The following is a 24,821-nucleotide window of genomic DNA, read 5'->3' as shown; positions in this document are numbered from 1 at the left end:
TGTATCATAAGGCACATGGTCAATACAGAAGTATCATATGGCCAGATGGTCAATACACAAGTATTATAAGACAGATCGTCAATACAGAAGTATCATAAGGCCAGATGGTTAATACACAAGTATCATAAGGCAGATGGTCAATATACATGATGGTCACATTGCAACGTATATATCCTTGAGGAAGGGGTATAAGTTCTTTACAAGTGAATTTTAGCTTCTGCAAGGTATATGTCCTTGAGGATGGGGGTTCATTACAAGTGAACTGTACATCGCTTCTGCAACGTGTATATTCCTGAGAACGGGGTCTACGTAGTTGCTGCAATATATACCCTTGGAACCCAGGAGCAGTTTAGGTGTTACTTTTTACATGTCCTTGACATAAGCTGACCTGTAATTGTATAAGTATATAGTTTACATATCTGCATTTTTAAAGCGCATATCAATGACATAAGCAATCTGAAGGAATAACATTATATCGAATACCAGTATATAAAAGACACTGACCTTAGACACACAGTACATATGTAACCATAAAGGCAATATTCCAGTGTGATGATTTGTATAACACGTATCGGCCCGCACGTGTGAAGTGTAAGAGTCACCAGTAAATCATGGAGTTATAAGTGCTTATCCCCGAGCTGAAGTGTCAATACTATTTACACCGAGATTGGACCCGTCGAGGGCGTGCCACAGATCACCCCCGGGCACCCCGTTTGGTCCTTGGAGCGGAATAACGTCATTCTCGGTGTGCAATCAAACATATCCTGGCTCGCATTCGTAGTCATTCAGAGTAAACCAACACGGCTTAAAGAATCTTGGGAACATTGGGTATATTGCCACCCTGAAATAACAGGCGTATATCTCGACGAACACTCGGGAATGCTAGCACTTTCCTCCATTGTTAGGGTATGCATTACACCCCAAGTAGTTACTGTACAGCCATTTTTCCATGGAAACGAAGGGTCCGGGAGTGTTGAGTCAATGACATAACGAGTTCTTATCTGTATACTGCTGTATATAATAAGTTCATTCTGGAAGATCGGGAACGATGGAATATGCCTTGTTTCTTTACGTGAAGAAAATACGATTTAAAGAATAATTAGTGAGTGAGTGAGTTGGGTTTAACGCCGCTTTTAACAGTATTCCAGTTACATCATGGCGTGTCAGCTTAATGTGTGAGGTAAGCCCAAAGTGATGCAGGTCTCAGACGTTTACCACTTCGGTGAAACCCACGAGCACAGGTATGGTGCCGACAAATCTAGAAACATACTCAGGGCGAACCGGAATTCGAACCCACAATCATAGGTTTCTAGCGTGCCCAAGGGACGCAACTCTGCACTGCGAATCGCGGAGTCTAAACGACTGGGCCACCCGTGCCCCCTAAAGAATAACTAAAACATTTCATTGGTTTATGATTATTCTTAATAATTTGAAATTCCAAATTCATTTCCGGTATTTCGATACAAGCCCTTTGTCCAGTGTTCGTTGGCTGTACGGGAACATGAAACTACTTTGATAATTACTATCCACGTTGAATGTGTCAGGTATGAAAACCAGCTATATACAGCAGTCAGGATATCGACAACGTGTCTTTTATAACACATGCGTTGCCCTTGCCAGGATTATCTTTCAACGCTTGGATTAACATGGTAAATGATATAATAATAAAATCGAAATAGTTTCAAAACCAGTTAATCTGGATTGATGTATGGATGAAAGTAATGAATCATCGTTATAGGACATATGAAGGTATGTCGGTCTACAGTAAGTGCCATTACTTTGGTGGAAATGTTAATATCAGGTACAAAATATTTTTCCAGAAGATCTGGTACATCACAAGACCATCCATCGTGTTAAACACATGACTCATGTAAGATGACCAGGCAGGCAAGATGGAGCACTTGAATGCGGGTAGCGATGTTAAACACAACAAACAACGTTTGCATGGCGATGTCAGATTTTATATAATACACGAAGTTAATGACTCGTATGTTTAATAAATTGTATACAATTATATCAATGGTAGTTAATTTGATTAAAAAACGCAACTTACTAAACATAATTACCCCAACAACTAATACTTGTTTTAGATTCTCTTGCAATTGGCCACAGCATGGCGGCTTCTTTCATTTCATAACAACTTTGTCATCTACAGATTAGAGGACATCTCTCAGATAATACTGCACATCATTAGAAGAAGAGTACTTGATAGCTTTTCAATTCACGCGGAGCACATGAGTTAACGACCCGTGAAGATCCGGGGTAGAATAGGTCTTCAGCAACCCATGATTGCTGTAAAAGGACCAGACAATCCAGTGATTGATATCATGAGCATCGATCCACGCAATTGGGATACGATGACATGCATCAACCAAGTCAGTGAGCCTGACCACCCGGTCCCGTTAGTCGCCTCTTACGACAAGCATAGACGCCTGTTACGGTAAGCATGGGTTGCTGAAGACCTATTCCACCCCGGATCTTCACGGGTCGTATGCTCAAATAAATATCCCCAACCACAAACCCGCGCGTGCGTGATCGTAGATTCACCACCTCATAATTCGCCAGGGTTAGGATATCGCGATGGGAACACAAGCCAGTGTAATTAAATCTCCATGTACTTGGATAAATAATTCATATCACCATACCATTTTGGCTGGATCAAACACTCGCACCGAGGAGATTGGGCTACCCGACTCCCGTGACGTCACACACATTACAGCTCGAGCCGGTGTGCCAGTCGTGATCCAACCGAGGCTACAGCCCGTGCTCGACTAAACAATTGATTTTTAATGAATAAAGGCTCCGAGCGATAGTGGCAATTATTCAAAGTTCACGAAGCGTGCGACTAGAAAATGATCAATCTTTGCTCAACATGACTCGGGGTTTCTTCATTAACTTAATTATTGATTGGAGTCAACAGCTTGATGGAATGTACCCGCAGAAACCGGTGCGTTAGGTAATCTTTCCCAGTGAAATCACTGCCGGGCTGTTGAGGCGAGCCAGTCTCAATATCAGTACAGTAGATGAAATTTCTGTAGATGGAACGGGTGAGGTGAAATGGAGTTTCAGATAATTATAAAGTCTTATAATGTGACGCGCATGCACGTGTGTGTGACTGCTTGTACTAGTCCGGACTAATGCCGATTTTATAGTGTTACCGAGACACTCACGGATTTAACATGAAAACTCAACTCAGACACAGTATACCGACCAGTCCTTATTTTAGCCCCTTAATACCAAGGCAGGGTAACAACAAGTACCATTTTAACGTATTTTGGTATGACGCGGCCGGGGATCGTACCCCTAACCTTCCGCTTCCGACAGCCCACGGAGGGGGTCGAGATGAAACGTCTACCGCATGCCTCTGTGTACATCAGTGATGCTTCTTCACCTCATTTCAATACTGATAGCGATTTAGTCTATGTTCATTTGTTGAACGTTTGCTGCTGTATGATGCTACTTAGATATATGCAACAGTTACTGAAAATCATGTCGATGTGATATTTCAGTTTCAGTTTCAAGCGTTCGAAATCAAATTAAACGAAACCTTTCTTCCTTGAGTATGAGCACATGGTGCTTTCATTCCATTCGTACGGCCCAGAAAACACATGAAAGTCAAACGTCTTAGGTTATTGTTTGGACAACCAAACAACCAGGATCTCTTTTTTTAACAATGAAGCATAAGCCAGGCTTAATCACGTTATCCTGGTCGCTTCAATAGCTCACTGTGGAAAACATGGGAGTATTGTTTGCCACCCAAACCGGTCTCTACCCTGCCCGTGATTTTATCTGGCCTTACGAACACTGTCAAACCAATGTACGTCTCGGAATCGTTTCGAGAGGTGACACATCACAAATAATGTCCTATAAATGACATTTTCTCTTTCCTCCCTTATACACAAAAGAACTGTGGAATAATAGAGTATCAACTGACTTGTTGAGTTAACCCATGCTATCGAGAGGAATCATTATTATGCTACAAGCATTGTCCAAAATTATTCACATGGCAATATTATTGACTTATTATAGGTATCCCTAGTTATGCTCCCAGTTGAAAGTTAATAGCATATACTAGTATATGTGATGAGTTGTTATGGTCATCTGGCTCCATGTTGCTTGCATTAACATCATCCAGTAATACGTGCACACATAACTCTCTCAAAACTCTTGCCCTACACAAGCTGTGGTGAAACCGATGGGCCAACTGTACTGTGTCACTACAGGCCGACTCGGTGGGCGTGTTTCGGGGGTGTGGATATGCGAGCGTAATGGAGACTGTATGGGAGTGACATGGATGAGTGGCTGTGGGGTATGTTGGAGGCGGATGTTTGGTGTATATGTCCACCCCCCCATCCCCCACCCCGTCTGTATGTCTTCGTCTCTCTCTCTCTCCGATCTGTGCGTGTGTGTCGCTCTCAGTGAATCTATCTGTGCCCACCTCGTTTCCATGTGTCTGTATGTCTTCGCCTGTCCCTCTCTGAACTCGGTGTGTGTGTGTGTGTGTGTGTGTGTGTGTGTGTAGGTTTCTCTCTCTCTCACTTCCGTAGCAGAGCATGTGATGTTGGCGTTGTTTGCATGGGATGATCATGTAACTGGATGTCCATACATGAAGTTACTCCTTGCATTTAGTCCTACATTTCAGATACCAGTTCAGATACCAGTTCACATTGTAGGTTTCATTAAACTAACTACGCCTTTACATTGACATCCGAATGGACAAGGAATAACTGCTGCAATTACAGTAATTTGAACAATCAGCCATGCCTTGCATAGAAACCATTGTACTAAAATGAGAAAGGCAGCGGCCACTCGCTTCACTTAACCTTCAAATTACCTTAGACGACAATCACACCCACGTCGCATTTGACTTGAATATCTTACAATAGCGAGACTCAAAGCGAGACTCAAAGTTAACATAACCAACTAAGTTTGCTCTCCTTTAAAACATGTCGGCTACACCTTTAAAAAGTCTGCAAAACTTAGAAATATAGCCTGGTTCAAAAATACCCCAATATCTAATTATCGCTAAAGTGAATTCTAACATACAAATACAATGATACTGATAATGTTTCTAGATAAAACATACTTTTCTCAAATCAAATAGATGTTACATTATTGGGGTATAAATGTAAACATATATCATGACCTAACAAAAGCTACACTGTCGCACCACCCAAGGATGAAGAGACACCGCCCACCAGTTGAATAGACTGTGCTAGAAAGCTACACCTGCAATGAGTACACACACAGTTCACACATTAATGTTTCCTTAGTTCACACATTAATGTTTCCTTAGTTCACACATTAATGTTTCCTTAGTTCACACATTAATGTTTCCTTAGTTCGCACATTAATGTTTCCTTAGTTCGCACATTAATGTTTCCTTAGTTCGCACATTAATGTTTCCTTAGTTCGCACATTAATGTTTCCTTAGTTCACACATTAATGTTTCCTTAGTTCACACATTAATGTTTCCTTAGTTCACACATTAATGTTTCCTTTCCAGACTGCTGTAGCCGTGATGTTTGTGTCGCACAATGCGTGTCGTCGGCCTCGAGAAACGACCCTCTTACATTTGGCAAAAAACACATTTTATAGATTTGAATTTGAATCTGAATTACAGTCTCATTTCTTTCCTCTACAGGACACATTTTAAATGATCTCAATGGATACAAAAATAAATGGCTCTATGATATTTCCTTCGGCAAAGCTAAAGGAAAACAATATCGCCATAAACAAACATAACTGAAGACAAATGTACTTCTAATGAATATTGCTTTACAATTATCCAAGAAGGGATGATATATATGACGGACGGACGAGCGAAAGCTTTAACCACTGACTACTCACATAGCCTTGCATCACGTAAACATGTGCACGGACAGACACAGAATTGTGGACCATTTGCACGCTGGTCATAAAGCAGAATAGCTCATTCGCTTCACTTGAACGAAAACGGAAAAGGCGGCCTACAGGGAGACGTTACTTATTAATGGGAAAGACACACATATTTTCTAACCTACTTGAAAGCTATATAAGTTGCTTCTAGTTTCATATTTCACTTTCCATGTAAGACAATCGATGGCATTTATAACGCAGTAGGAGAGGGGCATGATCTCCAACACTTGTATTTAGCTATTGATTTCCCAGCAAACTCACTCTCCCTGCCAATGTTTCACCTGTCACACACCTGGGGGTGGATGGAAAGCTCTTCGCTTTCAATACATTTTCACTCTCGTCGGTTATTCTCTATAAACATCTTAAAATAGCACAGCAAACATAAACCCGTCTCTGCAACTTCTTTAATGGAGTACGTGGTAATATCCCATCTGCGTTCACGGTTCTCCGCCAATGGTAAACATACCTAATCGTAACGCTAATTTCACAAACCAATATTTGGTCATTGACATGAAGCAGGCTTACCATAGACATATATGGCATGACATGTTTTTGATAATAACTAATATCAAACTATGTTATTGAATATATTTGATTCTCTTCAACATACTGAGATGACTAATAAAGATATTTTATTTAAAGATATTTCAGATATTAATTTCTTATATCTATACAAGACGTCAATATCGCTTTCATCGCAGCAATTACCTTGGTATGCTGCAACGAGGTATGCAAACAGTACTATTGACATACCTCGCGCGACCTACTTCTGTCATTTAAGTGAATGATTTGATAATAAAGCTATATCTTACCGGATAGAGTATCTCCCTCAACTCTCGCCACTCCATGGTCAAGTCTGATTGGTCAGCACCCTAAATCCGAGGATATATTGTCCGTATTCCACCCCTGTCCAGTGAAAACGTATCAAACGATATATCCTTGTGAGACGCGAGGTCTTAAACAAGCGTCGTTCTCGATCTGAGTGTGCTTATGTGGTGTGACGACCCCCAACTCACAATACAAACACCCGTTCCTAACACAGGGAGCTGGGATAGACGTTGTTCCCGAGGGTGGGGACACGTGATGCGGCAAAAGACAGGTACCCCGGTGGCCCGTCAAGTGAACTGATACCCAAGAGCATAACACACCCACCCTCTCAAGCATGGCTTAACATACACCAATGCAAAACATTGACGTCTCTCGTATTGTGAGCAGAGGTTGAATAGCTTATGGACCGCGACACACCACATCTGACGAACTGGGGACAGTCCCAGTGGGTGATTTTCTTTAGTGTTAAAAAGGTATGAATGTAACAATGGCCGATGGTAGTCGAGCAAAGGAAACACTCCACTCTACCCACAGACTTACATTTATCTGTATCGATCCGTGATACCAGGGGCATATGACAGCAAAGCGTTTAGGTTATAGGTTCTGATGCTTCTCAAATTTCCTATCGTTGCAAGATTTACAAATGTTGTGATTAGCTGCATGCGGTTGTAGATGTTGCTGAGCCGTGCCGTTGCGACGTCCATGTCTCTGCATTATGAGGGTCAATAAATGGCAGGGCCAAATTGAATATCTTTGGTCTTCAAACAACACAATTTTCATTTACATGGCACTTGATGGTAGAAGTGTCCTCACAAAGCATGCCAGCTGGTTGATCGATAGTTGGGACACCAATGTATGGTTTGACCCAATTGGGATATATATTCTTCAAACACGAACGTTTGGCATGCGTGCCACTTAAAGCCAAGGACACTTTCACATTCAACTGACATGCTACTTTAATGCTAAACTTAAGACCTACTGACTTGTGGTTACAATTCTATGAATACCGTAAGTTTGAATACCTGACGATGTGAAACTTTCGCTCTTTACTTTTGATCAGTTTCTTCAAAAAAGCAAACTGCTGGACAAAAGAAAGAATGTACTTTCCAATAGGATTTGACCAAAATATTTTTAACGCTATGAAAACGTTACTAGGCTTAAAACGGTCGCCGAAACACTTCAAATTTAAGGTCCAAAACATGACTAAGATACCCGTATCGAATACATCGCCATCGATTAACCATTTCTTGTTTGTCATTTTTAGAACCATCAAACATGGGTGTCGATCGGTGTATACTACCGATCGATTTTGTTGACATGTTCACGATATTATCATAAGGGAAAATATAATGAATATGAATAATGATGCACTTCTCGACGTGCAACCTGGGACTATGATCTATATTACTAATGATGATTTTAATGTCTTTGATTGTTTTCTTTTCGAGAGGATGTTATTTGACAATGATGGCTCTACAAACGGTTATATAGCTAACGACGATCGTGAACTGTGCACAGTATGACATTGATAAGAACATTCCATTCTTGCTTAGGCCCTCTTATGAGAACCGATAACAAACGTCCTGCCCTTGAGGCTTTCTGATAACAGTCATACAGAAGTGGTACCCTATTGCACTCTCCGAGTCTAGCTCAAGTTACATACCACGACTTCATCAGTGATAAAAAATGAACTCATAAATCAGAAACATTCATTTCGAAAAAAACATGATTGCGTTATGACGACAGTGAATTATTGCATTCAACGTATGCATGAATTACTTACTAATAAATGATTCCACCATACTACTACTAAATAATCACCCTGTTATCACAGAGGATACGGGGCGGTCGGGTAGCCTAGTGGTTAAAGCGTTAGCTCGTCACGCCGAAGACCCGGGTTCGATTCCCGACATGGGTACAATGTGTGAAGCCCATTTCTGGTGTCCCCCGCCGTGATATTGCTGGAATATTGCTAAAAGCGGCGTAAAACCATACTCACTCACTCACTCACTGAGGATACCATTTTCATTGGATAACTCATTCCCTTAAAAAAATAAATTTATATCGGCATGTCAATCCACGGTAATCCTGACAAAAGTGCTTCAAAAGCATAAATGTGTTTTTACTTTTCTTTATAACGAAAGGCTAGCAGTAAATAACAAGCACGTTGCGAACCCGGAATCAGGTAACACAACATATCGATTGAGACTGTGTAACTTTAATTTCCTTGCTGAAACGTACACCTGATCGCCTCTTCTGTATAATGCATACCCAATGCAGTCCACGCATGCGGCATACGCCAACATGCAAATGCTACATGTCTTATAATGTTAGACGTGCAGGGTTTAGCGTTACGACCGTTGTTAGGCTATGTTATACCATGGGACTTACAAACACCTTAACGCTATGCAAATCCCTTGAACACCACCTCTCACTCCGACATGTCCGCCAGGGAAACGCATGAATTGTGGATATTTTTATCACTACCATGAGGAAATATCTATTTTTGGTTTCCATATAATTTGTCTCAATGCGCTCCGATAGTGTATTGTCCGTCAGAGAGCTAATTGTATTAATATTACGTAGTGTTTATTTAGTTATTGGACTTACATGCAGGCAAGAAAAAGAGTCAAAATAAGTGATATACACAAGTGGGTGAGTGAGTATGGTTTTACGCCGCTTTTAGTAATATTCCAGCAATAGCACTGCAGAGGACACCAGAAATGGGCTTCACACATTGTACACATGTAGTGAATCGAACCCGGGTCTTCGGCGTGACGAGCGAACGCTTAAACCACTAGGCTACCCCATCGCCGCAGAGCGGGGGAAAAGCCCGAAATGACGCAGCCACAGATCTTTACATAAATATCATAACTAGTTACATTTCAATCTACAATCATATGTGCTCTATTCATTGGACATGATTCATTACATATAGGTATAGTTTTATTTGGATAACAATATGTATCAGTACAGAGTCACCTTTAATTGGTGACGTATCATTCAAGCCCTACATTGTGACCATCCGATCCTCAATTCCGTAACCTCTCACGACAAACATGGATGCTGAGGACCATTTCTACAGGAAACCACGGCATATTGGTCGCGTCATTCCGGTGGATCTCTCTGGTAGAGAAAATCAAACATGTCTGTATGTTTGCCTCAAAGGCAGCGAAGACGATTAATGAGTCTGTCTGATAATATTCGAGCTATATCACCGAGGCATTTACACAAAGCGGGCTAGAAAAAACAGTTGATGACAGCTTGAGCAACGACCAACGTTGGAGGGGGACCATCGCCACCATGACACACACGTAATCACCCGAGGGGTAAGATGACGAAAAAAAGGGCAGGAATATTTACTAAATCCGCTGTTTGTTTGTTTGTTGTTTAACGTCACACTCACACTAGCAATGTTCCAGCTATATGACGGCGGCCTGTAATAATCAAGTCTGGACCAGACAGCTAGTGAGGTGAGGTGAGGTGAGGTGAGGTGAGGTGAGGTGAAATGGGGTTTAACTTCGCGTTCTAGATTATTACACTCATATAGCGACGTGCATGCACGTGTGTGTGAGTAACTGATTGTACTAGTCCGGACTAATGCCTATTTTATAGTGCTAGCCCACTGAGGTACCATGCCGCAGTTTAACATGAAAACCCCACTCAGACACAGTATACTGACTACGAGCCGACCTGTCCTTGTTTTAGCCCCTTAACGCCGAGCGCCAGGCAGGGTAACAACACGTACTATCGTTAAACGTAATTGGTATGACGCGGCCGGAGATCGAACCTCGGACCTTTCACTCTCCGGGCGGACGCTCAACCACTAGACCACGGAAGCAGTAATTCAATGTGATTTATTGCTAAATTGTTATGTAGAAGCACTCAAACATCACTGGTTAATATTCATCAGAAGACATCCACCAGTAAACACATTAATGACTGTGTATTTGATTGGAGAAGTCAATACACATTTAACAATGGTCTAGTTATTTTCGATGTATATATCTAACAGAGCGAGAAAGACCATGAACTTTCAGCATGCCGAATCGGCATTGAGTGGATATGACAATTCAGGGTCGGTTTGCATTTGAAATGGCGAAAAATGCTATTTGCACGTATGCATAAAATTAGCCTCTCTTACAGAAGCTTTAGCATTTTAAAGGTACAACAATCCCATCCCCACCCTCGTCCCACCCCATTCTAATTAATTTCTGATTCCCCGTCCTTTAAGAATACATTCCTTCAGAGTCTACTCAGGTATCGGTATACTGATGAGGTATTGTTGAGAACTATTTGATTTTTGTTTGTTTGTTGTTCAACGCCGCACTCAGCAATATTCCAGATATATGACGGCGGTATGTTAATAATCGAGTATGAACCACACAACCTATGATTGACATCATAAGCATCGAGCCACGCAATTGGGAAACGATGACATGCATCAATCAAGTCAGCAAGCCTGACCACCCGATCCCGTTTGTCGCCTCTTAAGACAAGCACTGACGCCTTTTACGGCAAGCTAGGGTTGCTGAAGACCTATTCTAATACGGATCTTCACGGGTTTTAACACTATTTGAAATAATGCTAAAAAAATATTTTCCAGGAATTAACAAATCAAAACATTAATTTTGTCTGTGATGAAACCCCACATCCCTACATTAAAATACTAGTTAATTTCATCCAATAAATACACCCTATATAACTACAGATGTATGATGTTTCATTGTTTAAGTTTAAGTTTAAGTTTAATCAAATCGAACAATTGTATTGATACGTTGCGGTCTTCAATTTAAAACTCGAAGAAATGACATATCCAGTGTTCGAAATACCTGCCTGCCCGACCGTCCGAGACGGGTTGATTTCAACTCGGGCTGCCAGATTTTCAAATCCCCCTGCCCGACGGTCGGGTTATATTTCATATGTGAAAATATTCTAAATATTTCCCGATGATAAGCATTAATTCACATGTAAAGATGAATGATAAAATGTAACCAAAAAGAAACCCCGTTAGCTTATCCTGAGAAACATATGATTATAGTGGGCAGGCAGGTTTTGGTCAGGGCTGCAAGTATTTCAGCTAGCCAGTCCTGTGGTCTGGCTGAAATTTTTGGGAGTTTCATACCCTGACATATCGCAGAGAATATCAAGCACTGCCTTACCTTCGTGTCTGCAACACCATCAGTATTTGGCGACACCGGGATCATTGCATCCGAATGGTTAACTGAGATCCCAGCTCACAATCCCTCTATACAGCTCATGTCTGGGTATCAATACATATCCCGGTGAGAAAACACTAAATCTCTGAAATTGTTCCACGAATGATCACAAAATCAGCGCTAGTATCGATCTGGAAGCTGGTAATAGTTAGCCGAGTCACCTGCCTGTGAGTTTGTCAGTGTAACATGTTAATATTTCAAACCTTGAAATAGTTAACTAACAGTCAGGGGCGGTATTCATAAAAGAACTTAAGTCTGAAAAAAAACTTAAGTCTTGAAAAAAACTAAGTTTTTTACCTTTTCTGACTTAAGTTTTAAGATTTTATTTAAGTCATATTCATGAAGCAACTTAGGCTTAAGTTTTACCAATTTCTGACTTAAATCTTAAGACTGGGTAGGGGTAGGTTTAACTACAAGGTGTTTGACTTAAGTCAGTAAACAAAATGGCTGCCGTACCGCTAGGTCGTCGTTCGTTTCATCAAAGAAGACAAAGTCTTGTTGAATACAACGATGATGAGTTGATACGGCGATACCGTTTAGATGGAAATGGCATTAGGTACGTAGCTAATTTAATAGCAGCTGACGTGGAGCCTGCAACCAACCGTAACCACGCACTTGACGAGATACAAAAGACGCTGATCACATTAAGGTACTTTGCAACGGGAAAGTTTCAGTTGTGTAATGCAGATGATCAAGGTGTCACCCAGCCCACCATTTCCAGAGTTGTAAATCAGTGTATCACCAGTTTGTCATCTGAAAGGATTGTTAAACAGTTTGTCCGCTTCCCCCTGCAACTCGGGGACATTAGGCGTCACCAAACAAACTTTTATCATATTGCGAACTTTCCCGGAGTTGTCGGGGTGATCGATGGAACCCACGTACAAATCCAGGCACCAACAGTAAACGAAAATGAATTCGTAAACCGACATCACTATCACAGCATAAATACGCAGATCGCTTTTGACAGCGACGACAGAGTCATTGACGTTGTTGCTCGGTGGCCGGGATCGACACACGATTCACGCATGTTGACAAACAGCGGGCTCTACCAGCTTTTCGAGCGCAATGTTCTCCCCATCGGATGTCACCTCCTCGGTGACAGTGGTTATCCCTGCAAGAAGTGGCTGCTTACCCCTTTCCTAAGACCATTGCCGGGACCACAAACAAACTACAACAGGTATGTAAAGTTTCGTGTTACGTTGCCGATCGTATTTAACAACTTAGAGTGATGTCCCTTGTATTTACCTCGATTACATATTTGCCCATTGCACAAACGCAATATTTGGTCTGGATAATCGAAGCAATTACAAAAACATTCTTAATAAAATACGGAATATTATTCACACCATAACCATATGTTTTTATTTCAAAATCTATTATTATGTCTTTGTTAGTTGTTCTAAATGTACAAGTAATTATGTGCTGTTTTGGTTAACATGCTGAATATTTGTGGTAATTAGGAATATTTTTTTTAAACATTACCAGTATGAATTTCCTACATAATCCAAAGTGTAAATTATTGTTTTCACATGATCAAAATTATTTCTTCAACAAGTGACATTTATCAATAAAAAGATAAATATATATTTCTTAAACCCTGTTGAAGATTAATGTTACAGGTTACACTCTGATATGTTATGTTTTTTTCAGGTCACACAAAAGAACCAGGAGCATAGTAGAAAGGGCCATCGGTCAACTGAAACGCAGATTTCCTGTTCTCCATGGGGAAATCAGGTTAAAACCTGAGAAGGCTTGTAAGGTAAAAATTATGATCAACAAATGTTAATTTGTGTGCACTATTTATTTGCCACACAAATAAGTTCAACAGAACAAAAATGTAACAAAGCTAAATGACAATAAATATATAAAATAACAATTCCTAGAGAGGAAAGCAATGATTGAAAAAAGCAACAAGATTTTATTGAGTTACATAATTATTTCAAACATGGTTGTTTGAATTTATGTTAACAAATGCCATTGAGAATATGAAAACAACAATGCAGTGGCTCATCATCTATTAAAGTTTGTACATGGACATGAACTTGTTCAGATTGACTTGTATCTAAATCAAGTGAATATATATACAGTTTTGTATTTAAGGCAATAACAGGGCAGTTGTAGATTGGTAATGACTAGGAGCAGATAAGGGAAAATTCATAAATATTTGAAGTATAGAATTGTTAATGTGCATGTGGAGATGATCAGGAAATGATGGGGTTGTATGAACTTATTCGTTATTTACATTAACATTTGTATGTTCAACTGAGGCCATGTAAAAGCCTAAATGTTAAGTGTAATGATGTTAATTTATCATTAATGATTTCATATTTTAGGTGATAATAGCATGTGCTGTCCTACACAACATATGCAAGGACAGACATATCCCAGTTCCACCCACTGATGGGCATGATGGACTTGGCAGGCTTGATGGGCAGAATGGAGCTCAAGCAGTGACTGCTCCACCAGTAGCTGCACTCAGATACCGGGAGCACTTTGCCAATACCAACTTTCCATGTAAGATTATTTTATTTTAATTTTCAACATTTCCTCATAATAAATCCAATTTGTATCAGCAGTACATTCTTTGCAAAGTATCTTTAGTTTTTAATCATCTTAATTATCCCTCACCCTCTTAAATATGCAATATTCTAAATGCAATGTACTCTTTATGAAAAATGTTCCACAATGTTCTTTCTACCAGAATCTGTTGTATCATAACATTTGGCTTAGTATGTATTGTGACATTTAATATTCAAATATATAAATAATTCTTTAATGCCCAAACAACATGTATGATACTTTTAGCTAATTCAGTTTCGTGATTTTCAATTTAAGGTATTCCTTTTTCAAAGTGAGGCATTCAATTTCAAGATTTAATTTTTGCTTCAACAGAGTTTCCACGGTTGGTGAAGTGAGGGACCCTGTGACATCTGGCTCCTTAGAATACATGTTGGCTCCTTCTGGTTGAGGATGTGGATCTGACATGGCAGTGTCATAAATCTCCCTGAAACAGAAAATATTAAAGTTTTAATTGTAATTTTCACATAATGTTCTTTTCAATTTCAACAAGCCTGTTGTTTTGTGTTATTATAATGAGAACATTTACATTTATAATCATATCACAATTGTTTAAATAACAATTGACTTAATTTGTGCACAATTGAGGTGTTGATATTATATAAAAAAATATACATTTATACTAAGTTTTCAAATAATAATTAGGTCCACAGCAAGTGGTTTTATAAGTTATTCATGGTGCAACATTTATACAAAATTTCATGTGATTACAGAACAGCAAGCTATACATATTAGGATCCAGGGAAAATGCAAATATTAGTAGTTTCAGTTAAAACTTTTTAGATAGATGCTAGCCTAGCTAAGGTAACATGAACCTATCTCCCAGACATACTATTCAACAAGACAAAAGTTATGTATACATGGTTTTATAGATTCAAAGCTTTTAGATAAAAACTAGCCAAAGGTAACAAGATCCCATCTCCCAGACATAATATCTAATAAGACAAAAGATAGTGTTATAGATTGCCTTGAACTATTTTATTTAAGCAAATCTGTCATCACCTATACTAGAATAACATTCAGAAAATACTTCAATTTGGACTCATTAAGGATAAGCCATATACAAGCTCGTCTATAGTGATACCATAATCTCTTTCCAAGCACCCAGTATTTATGTCAGAACAGAACCATGATAATTTTCTAACCCGAAAGGTATCTCATATCATTGATGTACCTGTCAGTAGGTGGCATCAGATCCAGCACCTGCAGCATTGTCGTGTCACACAGTAAGGGTCACGTTGTCCTGGCCTAAGATATCAATGACTGCATTGGTCACTGGGCTGATTGGTGCTGGTGCTGGTGCTGGTGCTGGTGCTGGTCCACCTGTATAAACATTTAATTACAAACTGTAATTTTTTATATCGTTTAAAATTTTATTATATATGTTCGTTAATGGAAGGGATAAGATAATGAAATTTCTAATCATCATCATTATCTAAATGTATTTTGGAAATAATATTCTTCATACAAAAATACACAGAACATTATGATTGATAATTGATCTATTGGTAATACCGTATTTATAATGACCATTGATAGAAGAGTTGTCATGCAATAACCCTGACTTGTATACAGTATGTATGAAGGGAAGAAAAGTACTTGCCAGTTCCTTTTGTCAGTTTCCCAAATTCGGAGTACTTGTGTTTTGCCTGGCTTTTCACATTCTTCCATTTTTTTTCCACCTCTTCCTTTGTTCTCGGGTGTGAACCAGAGGAATTGAGGGTAGCTGTAATAACCTGTAGAGTTAAGGGAAAGTAGTAAGTGTCTTACAATTGTGGAAATATGAAGATAATAAGGGGCCAAACATTTTGTGAGGGTGCTGAGATTATATTAAAAAAGTAGTCTGATCCCAAATATATATAAAAAATATTTTTCTCAAGTTAATTTATTCAGCCGACAATTAAGATGTTAATATTTTGGATATCACTTCAAGATTTCATATTTAGCCCAAAGTCTGCTGCAAGGGCACTGTCAGTAACAAAACTCAAATTGGAAATAACAAATGTCCCAGTTTATGATAGTAATAGAATATGTTATGGCTATAGCAGAGGTGACTTAAATTCCACTGATAACAGGACCAATCCCCAATAGTGATGATTTCATGCTCAGTGGTAGAATGTTGCATTAAATCTACATGCAGTGGTAAATCATGCATTTATAATCGCTTGATTGGCGTACTAATATATCTCGGATAAGTTAAATTAGTAGATGTTCACTGCTAAAATATAACTTTATAAAACTCATGTCTGGTGTAAATACTACATTTGTGTACAACGACTGCCCGAGTGACAGACAACGATAAGTGTCACTGTACCTGCCACGCCTCTTGACGCCTCGCCGATGTCACGCCCGGACCAAACTTTCCTTCCAACACATGTACATTTGCTTTCACTAGTTCCGTCAACAGTAAAACCTCCTCTTTCGTCCAGTTAGGCTTCCTCTTCTTCATATCTGCCTCTGACATGACGTTGGCAATGTGGACAAAGTTTCGCTGTGTGTGTCGTCTGCCGTAAATAGCAACCGGGAAATCCCACCGAAAAAGACGTTCACACCTTTTTTTTTAAAGAGTTCCACCGGAAGTTTAAAAATAGCCGGGATTCCCCCTAGTGATCACGCGGGTACGTACTACGAAACTGACTTAGTTTTTCTTTTGAGACTTAGCTAAGTTTCGGACTTAGCATCTTTATGAATATCAAGTTAAGTCTCAGACTTAGCTAAGTCAGATTTCTAAAACTTAAGTTAAGACTTAAGAAAAATCTTAGTTTCTTTATGAATACCGCCCCAGGTGGAGAAAGCCTGTCTGCTGACTATCAGTGGTGTACGGAGCCAGGTGTGACGTCACAGCACGTGCACGGTTAGAAGCAGACGACACTGCAGGAGAGTTCACGCACGAGTCGGTTGTTATCAACCAACCAGAACTGTTGAAAAGAATGAACGGAATGTTTATGTCAAATGCTTTAAGCCGTGCTTGGTGAATTTAGATTAATGATAAGCATAGATTATAGTATGCTTATTTGTAAGACATTAAAAGCCAGACACGTCAGGCATAAAGTCTTTAACAAGGAAACCAAGCAACGGTGTTGATTATGAAATATGAGAATCTTTTGACTTCAAGTGGATGTATTTAAAGTAATACACGTGTGGCCATTGAAAATAGACGAACAGCAGGTGTAAGAAATGAGCTAGCTTAAAATGAACCATCGCTTCGACCGCAACACGATTGACCAACACGATTCCCAATAATTATCCTTTTGAGAAAACAGAAACAACAATGTGTCCTTAACTCTCAATCACAACACTAGGTTTATAATAGAACCTCTAGAAACACAACCCCAAGGACAAAACGATCCCATCTCCCGATTACAGGTAAACGATTTCCTCAAAATCAGGTAGGAATCATTGTCTCCAGATGGAATGAATGACCATTAATGGCTCTCTGTCAGTCACGGACTGCAGGGAGGCGCGTTGAACGCGGGACACAATGGGGAGGCACCGATATCCCCCGGACGGACGCCAGCCCTCGATAAAGACAGGTAGTAGATTAAGAAATTATCGATCTATCGTATTATTGATTTCGCTTTTGTCACTTATCTCCCAGGTCCCTAGGTACAAGTTCTAGAAAGCCGATCGTTATCCCAATGGCATAAATGCCGAGTTAACGATTTCTCCGGTTGGATTACAGTTCATAAATGGCCATTTCATTGATGGAAAGTTATCGGGATGGCGTAAAGGAAATATCATGTTTGGATTTGAACCTGTGGTATTTTCTTAGAGTTTCTGTTGCTTTTTTGGAAAATGCTCGCCACACCCAATAACTCACGGTTCGATATCGATCTCCTTACAAACATTCTGATTAGTGTGGATCTCAGGAGAGACTCCATACAGCTTGATTTCAAAAGCGTTCATTAATGCCAACGGTAATCAGAGAATAATGAGTGGAATTAAGACGCCATCGGCAATGGTTTGGACATTAGGGCCACGTTCGACACACTCGGGACAAGTTCCCATGGATGAAATAACAACTGTTTGCGTTGTGCGACACTTCGGATTAAATCTGAAGACCAAGAAAAATAACATTTTTGCTTTGTTTTTATAGGTTAAGTGAGTGAGTGATATTGGGTTTAACACCGCTTTAAACGGTACTTCAGTTATATGATTGCATGTCAGTTTTATTTAGGAGAAGAATCTAAAATGGCACAAGTCATAGACGTTTACTGATTGGATGAAACCGACAATGGTGACCACAGTTCAGTCGATTCTGGGATTCGAACCCACGACCACCGGATCTTGCGCCCGGAACACGAAATGGCGTGGTGTAATAAGGTAACATGGGCCGGTTTTGGTGAAACTCATGAGCACGTGTATGGTGCTGATAAAACAAGGATCATTATCTCTGCTAACTTTGAATTCGGGGTAATAGGATCCAGACAAAGCGAAGGGACGCAACTCTGCAAAGTGAATTACAGCGTTATCGGGAACTGGTCTAGTCATGCCCCTGGTGGAACAGGAGTATACCACACTCGTGGATAATAAACACTGTATGAAAGTGTTGTTCTGCAGACAAGCTTACGGCGGGTTTGTATATTTTTACCTTGGGATATGAAGTAGATTTACTGACGGTTATAAATGCACAAATAAATGGCAATTTTACTCCGTTATCCGCACCGCGTTGGCGTGAATGAAAATCCGTGGTTTTTGGGTCGATACCCACAATATAATACATGGATATCATAAAGATGACGACCGCCTCCATGGTCTAGTTGTAGAGCGTCCGCCCGGAGAGCGAAAGGGCCGGGGTTCTATCCGTGCCTGCGACATACCAAAAGACGTTAAAAGATGGCACTTGTTGTTACCCTGCCTGGCACTCAGCATAAAGGGGCCAAAACAAGGACTGGTCGGCTACACACACACACACACACACACACACACACACACACACACACACACATGCACGTATCTATGTAAGTACAATAATTTTGGACGCGACGCTAAACCCAATTTCACCTCACCTATAAAGATGTTTTTCTGGTAATCCGATAACGAGAAAGTTTTCCACGTAACACAATGTTGCTTAGTAACACATTTTATAACATAACGTCGTTTCCCTTTGCCTTATATCCAAACTGATTCCATAGAGATGACTGGACGGCTGAATCAATGCGAAATAGTTTGTAAATTAGTTTGTTAACTCAGCATGATAACATACAAGGTTGTCCTTGCCGGCAGATAATCAACCAGGACTCACTTCATTAATAATCAACTTCCAAATACATCTGTGGTTCTGTTTCAGACCAATGTTCCATAAACGTCACACTGAAGGTCACAGCCTCCACAGATATGACCGTTCACCTGACAACCTCCATCATGACGCCGAATCTTGTATCTACAAACATGAAGCTAAACTAACTACCCGAATCATGACCAATACAACCTCCAGTTATAGAACACCATTCGCACAACCTCCAGTTATATTACACCATTCGCACAACCTCCAGTTATATAACACCATTCGCACTACTTTCGGTTATATAACACCATTCCCACTACTTCCGGTTATATAACACCATTCGCACAACATCCAGTTATATAACACCATTCCCTCAACCTCCAGTTATATAACACCATTCCAAAAACCTCCAGTTATATAACGCCATTCCAAAAACCTCCAGTTATATAACACCATTCCAAAAACCTCCAGTTATATAACACCATTCGCACAACATCCAGAAATATAATACCATTCGCACAACTTCCAGTTATATCAAACCATTCGTACAACTTCCATTGATATAACACCATTCCCACAACCTCCAGTTATATAACATCATTCGCACAACCTCCAGTTATATAACACCATTCGTACAACCTCCAGTTATATAACACCATTCGTACAACCTCCAGTTATATAACACCATTCGCACAACTTCCAGTTATATAACATCATTCGCACAACCTCCAGTTATATAACACCATTCGTACAACCTCCAGTTATATAACACCATTCGTACAACCTCCAGTTATATAACACCATTCGTACAACTTCCAGTTATATAACACCATTCGTACAACTTCCAGTTATATAACACCATTCGTACAACTTCCAGTTATATAACACCATTCGTACAACCTCCAGTTATATAACACCATTCGTACAACCTCCAGTTATATAACACCATTCGTACAACCTCCAGTTATATAACACCATTCGTACAACCTCCAGTTATATAACACCATTCCCTCAACCTCCAGTTATATAACACCATTCCAAAAACCTCCAGTTATATAACACCATTCGCACAACCTCCAGTTATATAACACCATTCCAAAAACCTCCAGTTATATAACACCATTCGCACAACATCCAGAAATATAATACCATTCGCACAACTTCCAGTTAAATCAAACCATTCGTACAACTTCCATTGATATAACACCATTCCCACAACCTCCAGTTATATAACATCATTCGCACAACCTCCAGTTATATAACACTATTCGTACAACCTCCAGTTATATAACACCATTCGTACAACCTCCAGTTATATAACACCATTCGTACAACCTCCAGTTATATAACACCATTCGTACAACTTCCAGTTATATAACACCATTCGTACAACCTCCAGTTATATAACACCATTCGTACAACCTCCAGTTATATAACACCATTCGTACAACCTCCAGTTATATAACACTATTCCCACAACCTCCAGACATATAACACCATTCGCACAACCGCCAGTTATATAACACCATTCGCACAACTTTCAGAGATACAACACTATTCGCACAACATCCAGTTATTTAACATCATTCGCACAACTTCTTGTTATGTGACCCGTGAAGAATCCGGGGTAGAATAGGTCTTTAGCAACCCATGCTTGTCGTAAAAGTTGACTATGCTTGTCGTAAAAAGGCGACAAACGGGATCGGGTGGTCAGGCTCGCTGACTTGGTTGATGCATGTCATCGATCCCAACTGCGTGGATCGATGCTCATGATATTAATCACTAGATTGTGTGGTCCAGACTCGATTGTTTACAGACCGCCGTCATAAAGCTGTAATATTGCTGAGTGCGGCGTTAAACAACAAACCAACCAACCAACAAACTAACCAACTTCTTGTTATGTAACACTATTCACAAAACTAACAGACATGTAACACCATTCGCACAACCTCTAGTTATATAACACCATTTCCACAACTTCCAGACATATGATACCTTTCGCATTGCCTTTAGAAACATAACACTTTAATCTACACAATCAAGCAAGACTAAGACCAGTTTCTTGTGTGTCATAAGACCACAATCCAGCGCATATAGAGAAAAACAGCCATTCCTCTTCCGTCGCCATGTTGACCTAATCACCCAGTTGATTCCACCCCGCAGTATTGATCCGCGGATGAAAATAATCCCCCCTCTTTGTCTTCCAGGGAGGTATATGAAGGAAGTAGGGTACTAGACTGGGTTTGTCTCCGAGGGAGCTGTGTCCTGTACAGTGCCCAACACGATGAAAAACTCAATCACGGCCCGCCATCGTCAGCACACGGTGTATACATGCTGGAATGAGATATGCAGATACCGCTTCATGTCACGCAAGTCATCAATACATGTTTAATATACTTGAGCCACAAAATAATGAAGGAATTGGTTTAGAGATGAATAATTATTAATTTTTAATTATTAACTGTCTTCAGCATGAGTGTTTGCTAATCTTGATAAACCCAACCAATTGTTGGTTCAAAGGTTTACACCCACGGCTATTTTGTCCAACCCGTCAATCACTTTAAAGGTGAAGTGAAATGGGGTTTGACGTCGCGTCCAAGATTATTGCACTTATAAAGCGACGTGCGGTGTGTGTGTGTGTGTGTGTGTGTGTGTGGCTCCGGACTGATGCCGATTTATAGTGCTAGCCTACTGAGATACCATGCCGTAGATTAACATGAATAGCTCACTCAGACACAGTTTACCGACTCCGAGCCGACCAGACCTTGTTTTAGCCCCTAAATGCCGAGCGCACCTCTTTTGGTTTGAGGCGGCCGGGAATCGAACCCCGGATCTTTCGCTCTCCGGGCGGACGCTCTAACACTAGACCACGGAGGCGGTCCAATCACTTTAAAAGACTTAGCCATTTTAAACAAAAATGCAAAAGAAATCATGGGTAACTCTGAATTCATATGGTTCTTAATCTAAATCAAGAGGGGGCCGGGGGACCAGCTGTCTAAGTTCGCTGTGCGGAGTTGCGTCCCTTGGGCACGCCAGAAGCCTTTGATCGTGGGTTTGAATCCCGGTTCACTCTTATTACGATCCTAGGATTGTCAGCACCATACCCCTGCTCATGGGTTTTACCATCTAAGAACTGAATCCCTTCGGTCTTTCCTACCACATTAAGCTGACACGCCGTGATATAACTGGAATACTGTTAAACCTCACTCACTCACTCACTCACTCACTACATCGAGCACATTTGTCTCGTTATTATTGGACGCCAGTGAAAATTGGTAAGGTTCGGAGACGAGAAGCACAAATAAAAGATGTCATTATGCCAGTACTATAGTAGTGCGATCAAGGACCCATTTCTTAAAGTATATTGGCATAGTTAGACTTTCAGCAATCATAGTGCTACGACCGCTTTGTGTCACTATAGTTAGGGGAATGAATCCTAATCAGTGGAGGGCGGTCGGGTAGCCTAGTTGTTAAAGCCTTCGCTCCTCAAGCCGAAGACCCGGGTTCGATTTCCGACATGGGAACAATGTGTGAAGTCCATTTCTTGTGTCCTCCGCTGTTATAAGGCTGGAATATTGCTAAAAGCGGCGTCAAATCAAACTCACTCACACAGCTTGTGAGAGGATGAAACACACAAGAACATTTCGTAAACGGGAATCGGCATTAATTTGTCTTTCACAAATAAGATTGTATATAATTTTATTCAGGTTTAATGTTTTTGGCGGCGTTAAATCATGGTCACAACCTCAACCCGTCAATGTAACGCCGCTAAAACAGAACATTTTGTTTGTAAAACAATGTTCAGCAGTCCGTTCTCAATGACTGTTTCAAATAAAAAATGTTTCAATGTGTATTCAATGCCAGCCCATGTCAATATATCATGTAAAATATATGTGTATGCGAATACAGATGAATGATCGTTGCTTTTCGTTTTGTCTTCAGTCCAACTTTTTGTACTCTGTTAATCCGGACCTCGCAGTAAACCGGACGTTTGTACCGGTCCCCACCTAGTCCGAATTTGACTCAGTCCAGAGTTATTGGACGCCGAGAAGGCTACCTCGCCGCCCCTACACGAATGTAAGTGCATTGAACATATACATGTAGTTTTTGCTGTCTGTTAAAACCCGTGGGGGTTCTGGATAAGACTGTAGGTCGGGTCCCCGGCAACCTACGCTTTGAGCCTCACATACAAAAAATTGCGTAAAAGTGAATTTTTTTAATGTGGAAATTACATGTTGTCAAACAAGTATACTGAGCATTTTCTTTCGCTGTGACAAGTCGGTAGAATAAGCAGGAGTGAGTGACTTTTGGAAAATCGACACACTTGACGAACGTGCAGCGATGAAGTACTTGCAAGAAAAGGGCGTAATTAACACTAAAAACATCCAAGAAGATAATTAGTACAACACGAGGGAAGGATGCCCCTTCCTCTGCCACTGTCAAGAGGTGTCAGCAGAGTTTAAGCGTGACAGGGAGAGCCTTGAAGACGACCCCCGTCTTGGAAGGCTTGTCACGTCAGCAACACCAGAAGCGATCCAGGGAACCCTCGATACGTTGATGGCCGACCGGTGAACGATTGAGCGTCATATAACTTGTTCCGAAGGCTTTTCCAAGGAGAGAGTAATGTCATTATCACCGAAAGTATCAGTTTGTTGGGTTCCAACGTTTCTGGCATCTGATAAATCACGCACAAGGAGTAACATGTCTCGTGATAATCTGTCTCTGTTTAAATCTGATCCAGTAAGGTTTTTGCAACGATTTGTGGCCTGGATGGAAACAACAATCAACACAATGGAATAATGACATCGCCCAAACTCCTTCAGCACACACCTTATTGTGCTGATCTGGCTCCGTCCACCTTCTGTTGCCAAACACGAAGAAAGCTCAAGTCGGAGGCTATTTCGACTCGAATGATGACGTCATAGCAGGTGTGGAGAACCTATTGGACATCCAAGAGGACGTCTGTGGAACTGGGATAAAATCCCCCCAACAGCGTTTGCAAAACGGGTTGAGTGTGAAAGGGGATTTATGTTGAAAAATAGATCATTTTAATGTCTTGAGGTCAAACCGTT

General features: G+C 40.4%; 3 protein-coding genes across 6 annotated transcripts in view; 1 reads left to right on the top strand and 2 right to left on the bottom strand.

Annotated features, from left to right (window-relative positions):
- LOC124151235 (disheveled-associated activator of morphogenesis 1-A-like) overlaps positions 1 to 12,164 on the bottom strand; it is a 46,731-nt gene extending 34,567 nt beyond the window's left edge. For 3 of the 4 annotated variants that reach the window (XM_046523613.2, XM_046523617.2, XM_046523614.2), the window contains exon 1: positions 11,889 to 12,164. In XM_046523613.2, coding sequence (XP_046379569.2) covers positions 11,889 to 11,933 — 45 coding nt within the window. In that variant the 5' untranslated portion in view covers positions 11,934 to 12,164. Of the gene's footprint in view, positions 1 to 6,710; positions 7,137 to 11,888 lie in introns of those variants that run through there. The other variant, XM_046523616.2, reaches the window with a different exon arrangement.
- Positions 12,165 to 12,473: 309 nt separating this feature from the next.
- LOC125378023 (putative nuclease HARBI1) lies at positions 12,474 to 14,607 on the top strand. The gene is made up of 3 exons (XM_048392644.1): positions 12,474 to 13,122; positions 13,596 to 13,704; positions 14,279 to 14,607. The coding sequence occupies exons 1-3, from the start codon at positions 12,971 to 12,973 to the stop codon at positions 14,477 to 14,479; spliced, it is 462 nt and encodes a 153-aa protein (XP_048248601.1). The 5' UTR covers positions 12,474 to 12,970; the 3' UTR covers positions 14,480 to 14,607.
- LOC124125914 lies at positions 14,553 to 17,302 on the bottom strand. Its single transcript, XM_048392965.1, has 4 exons — positions 16,837 to 17,302; positions 16,076 to 16,258; positions 15,697 to 15,725; positions 14,553 to 14,949 (listed from the first exon to the last, which is right to left on the bottom strand). Exons 1-4 carry the CDS (start codon positions 16,984 to 16,986, stop codon positions 14,751 to 14,753), a joined length of 561 nt encoding a protein of 186 aa, XP_048248922.1. The 5' UTR covers positions 16,987 to 17,302; the 3' UTR covers positions 14,553 to 14,750.
- Positions 17,303 to 24,821: the final 7,519 nt, after the last annotated feature.

The sequence above is a fragment of the Haliotis rufescens genome, unplaced genomic scaffold (genome assembly GCF_023055435.1).
Source record: "Haliotis rufescens isolate VD_foot unplaced genomic scaffold, xgHalRufe1.0.p SCAF_11, whole genome shotgun sequence".
NCBI lineage: Eukaryota > Metazoa > Mollusca > Gastropoda > Lepetellida > Haliotidae > Haliotis > Haliotis rufescens.
The sequence above is the reverse complement of the archived record's forward strand: the minus strand, read 5'-3'. Positions and strand labels throughout refer to the sequence as shown.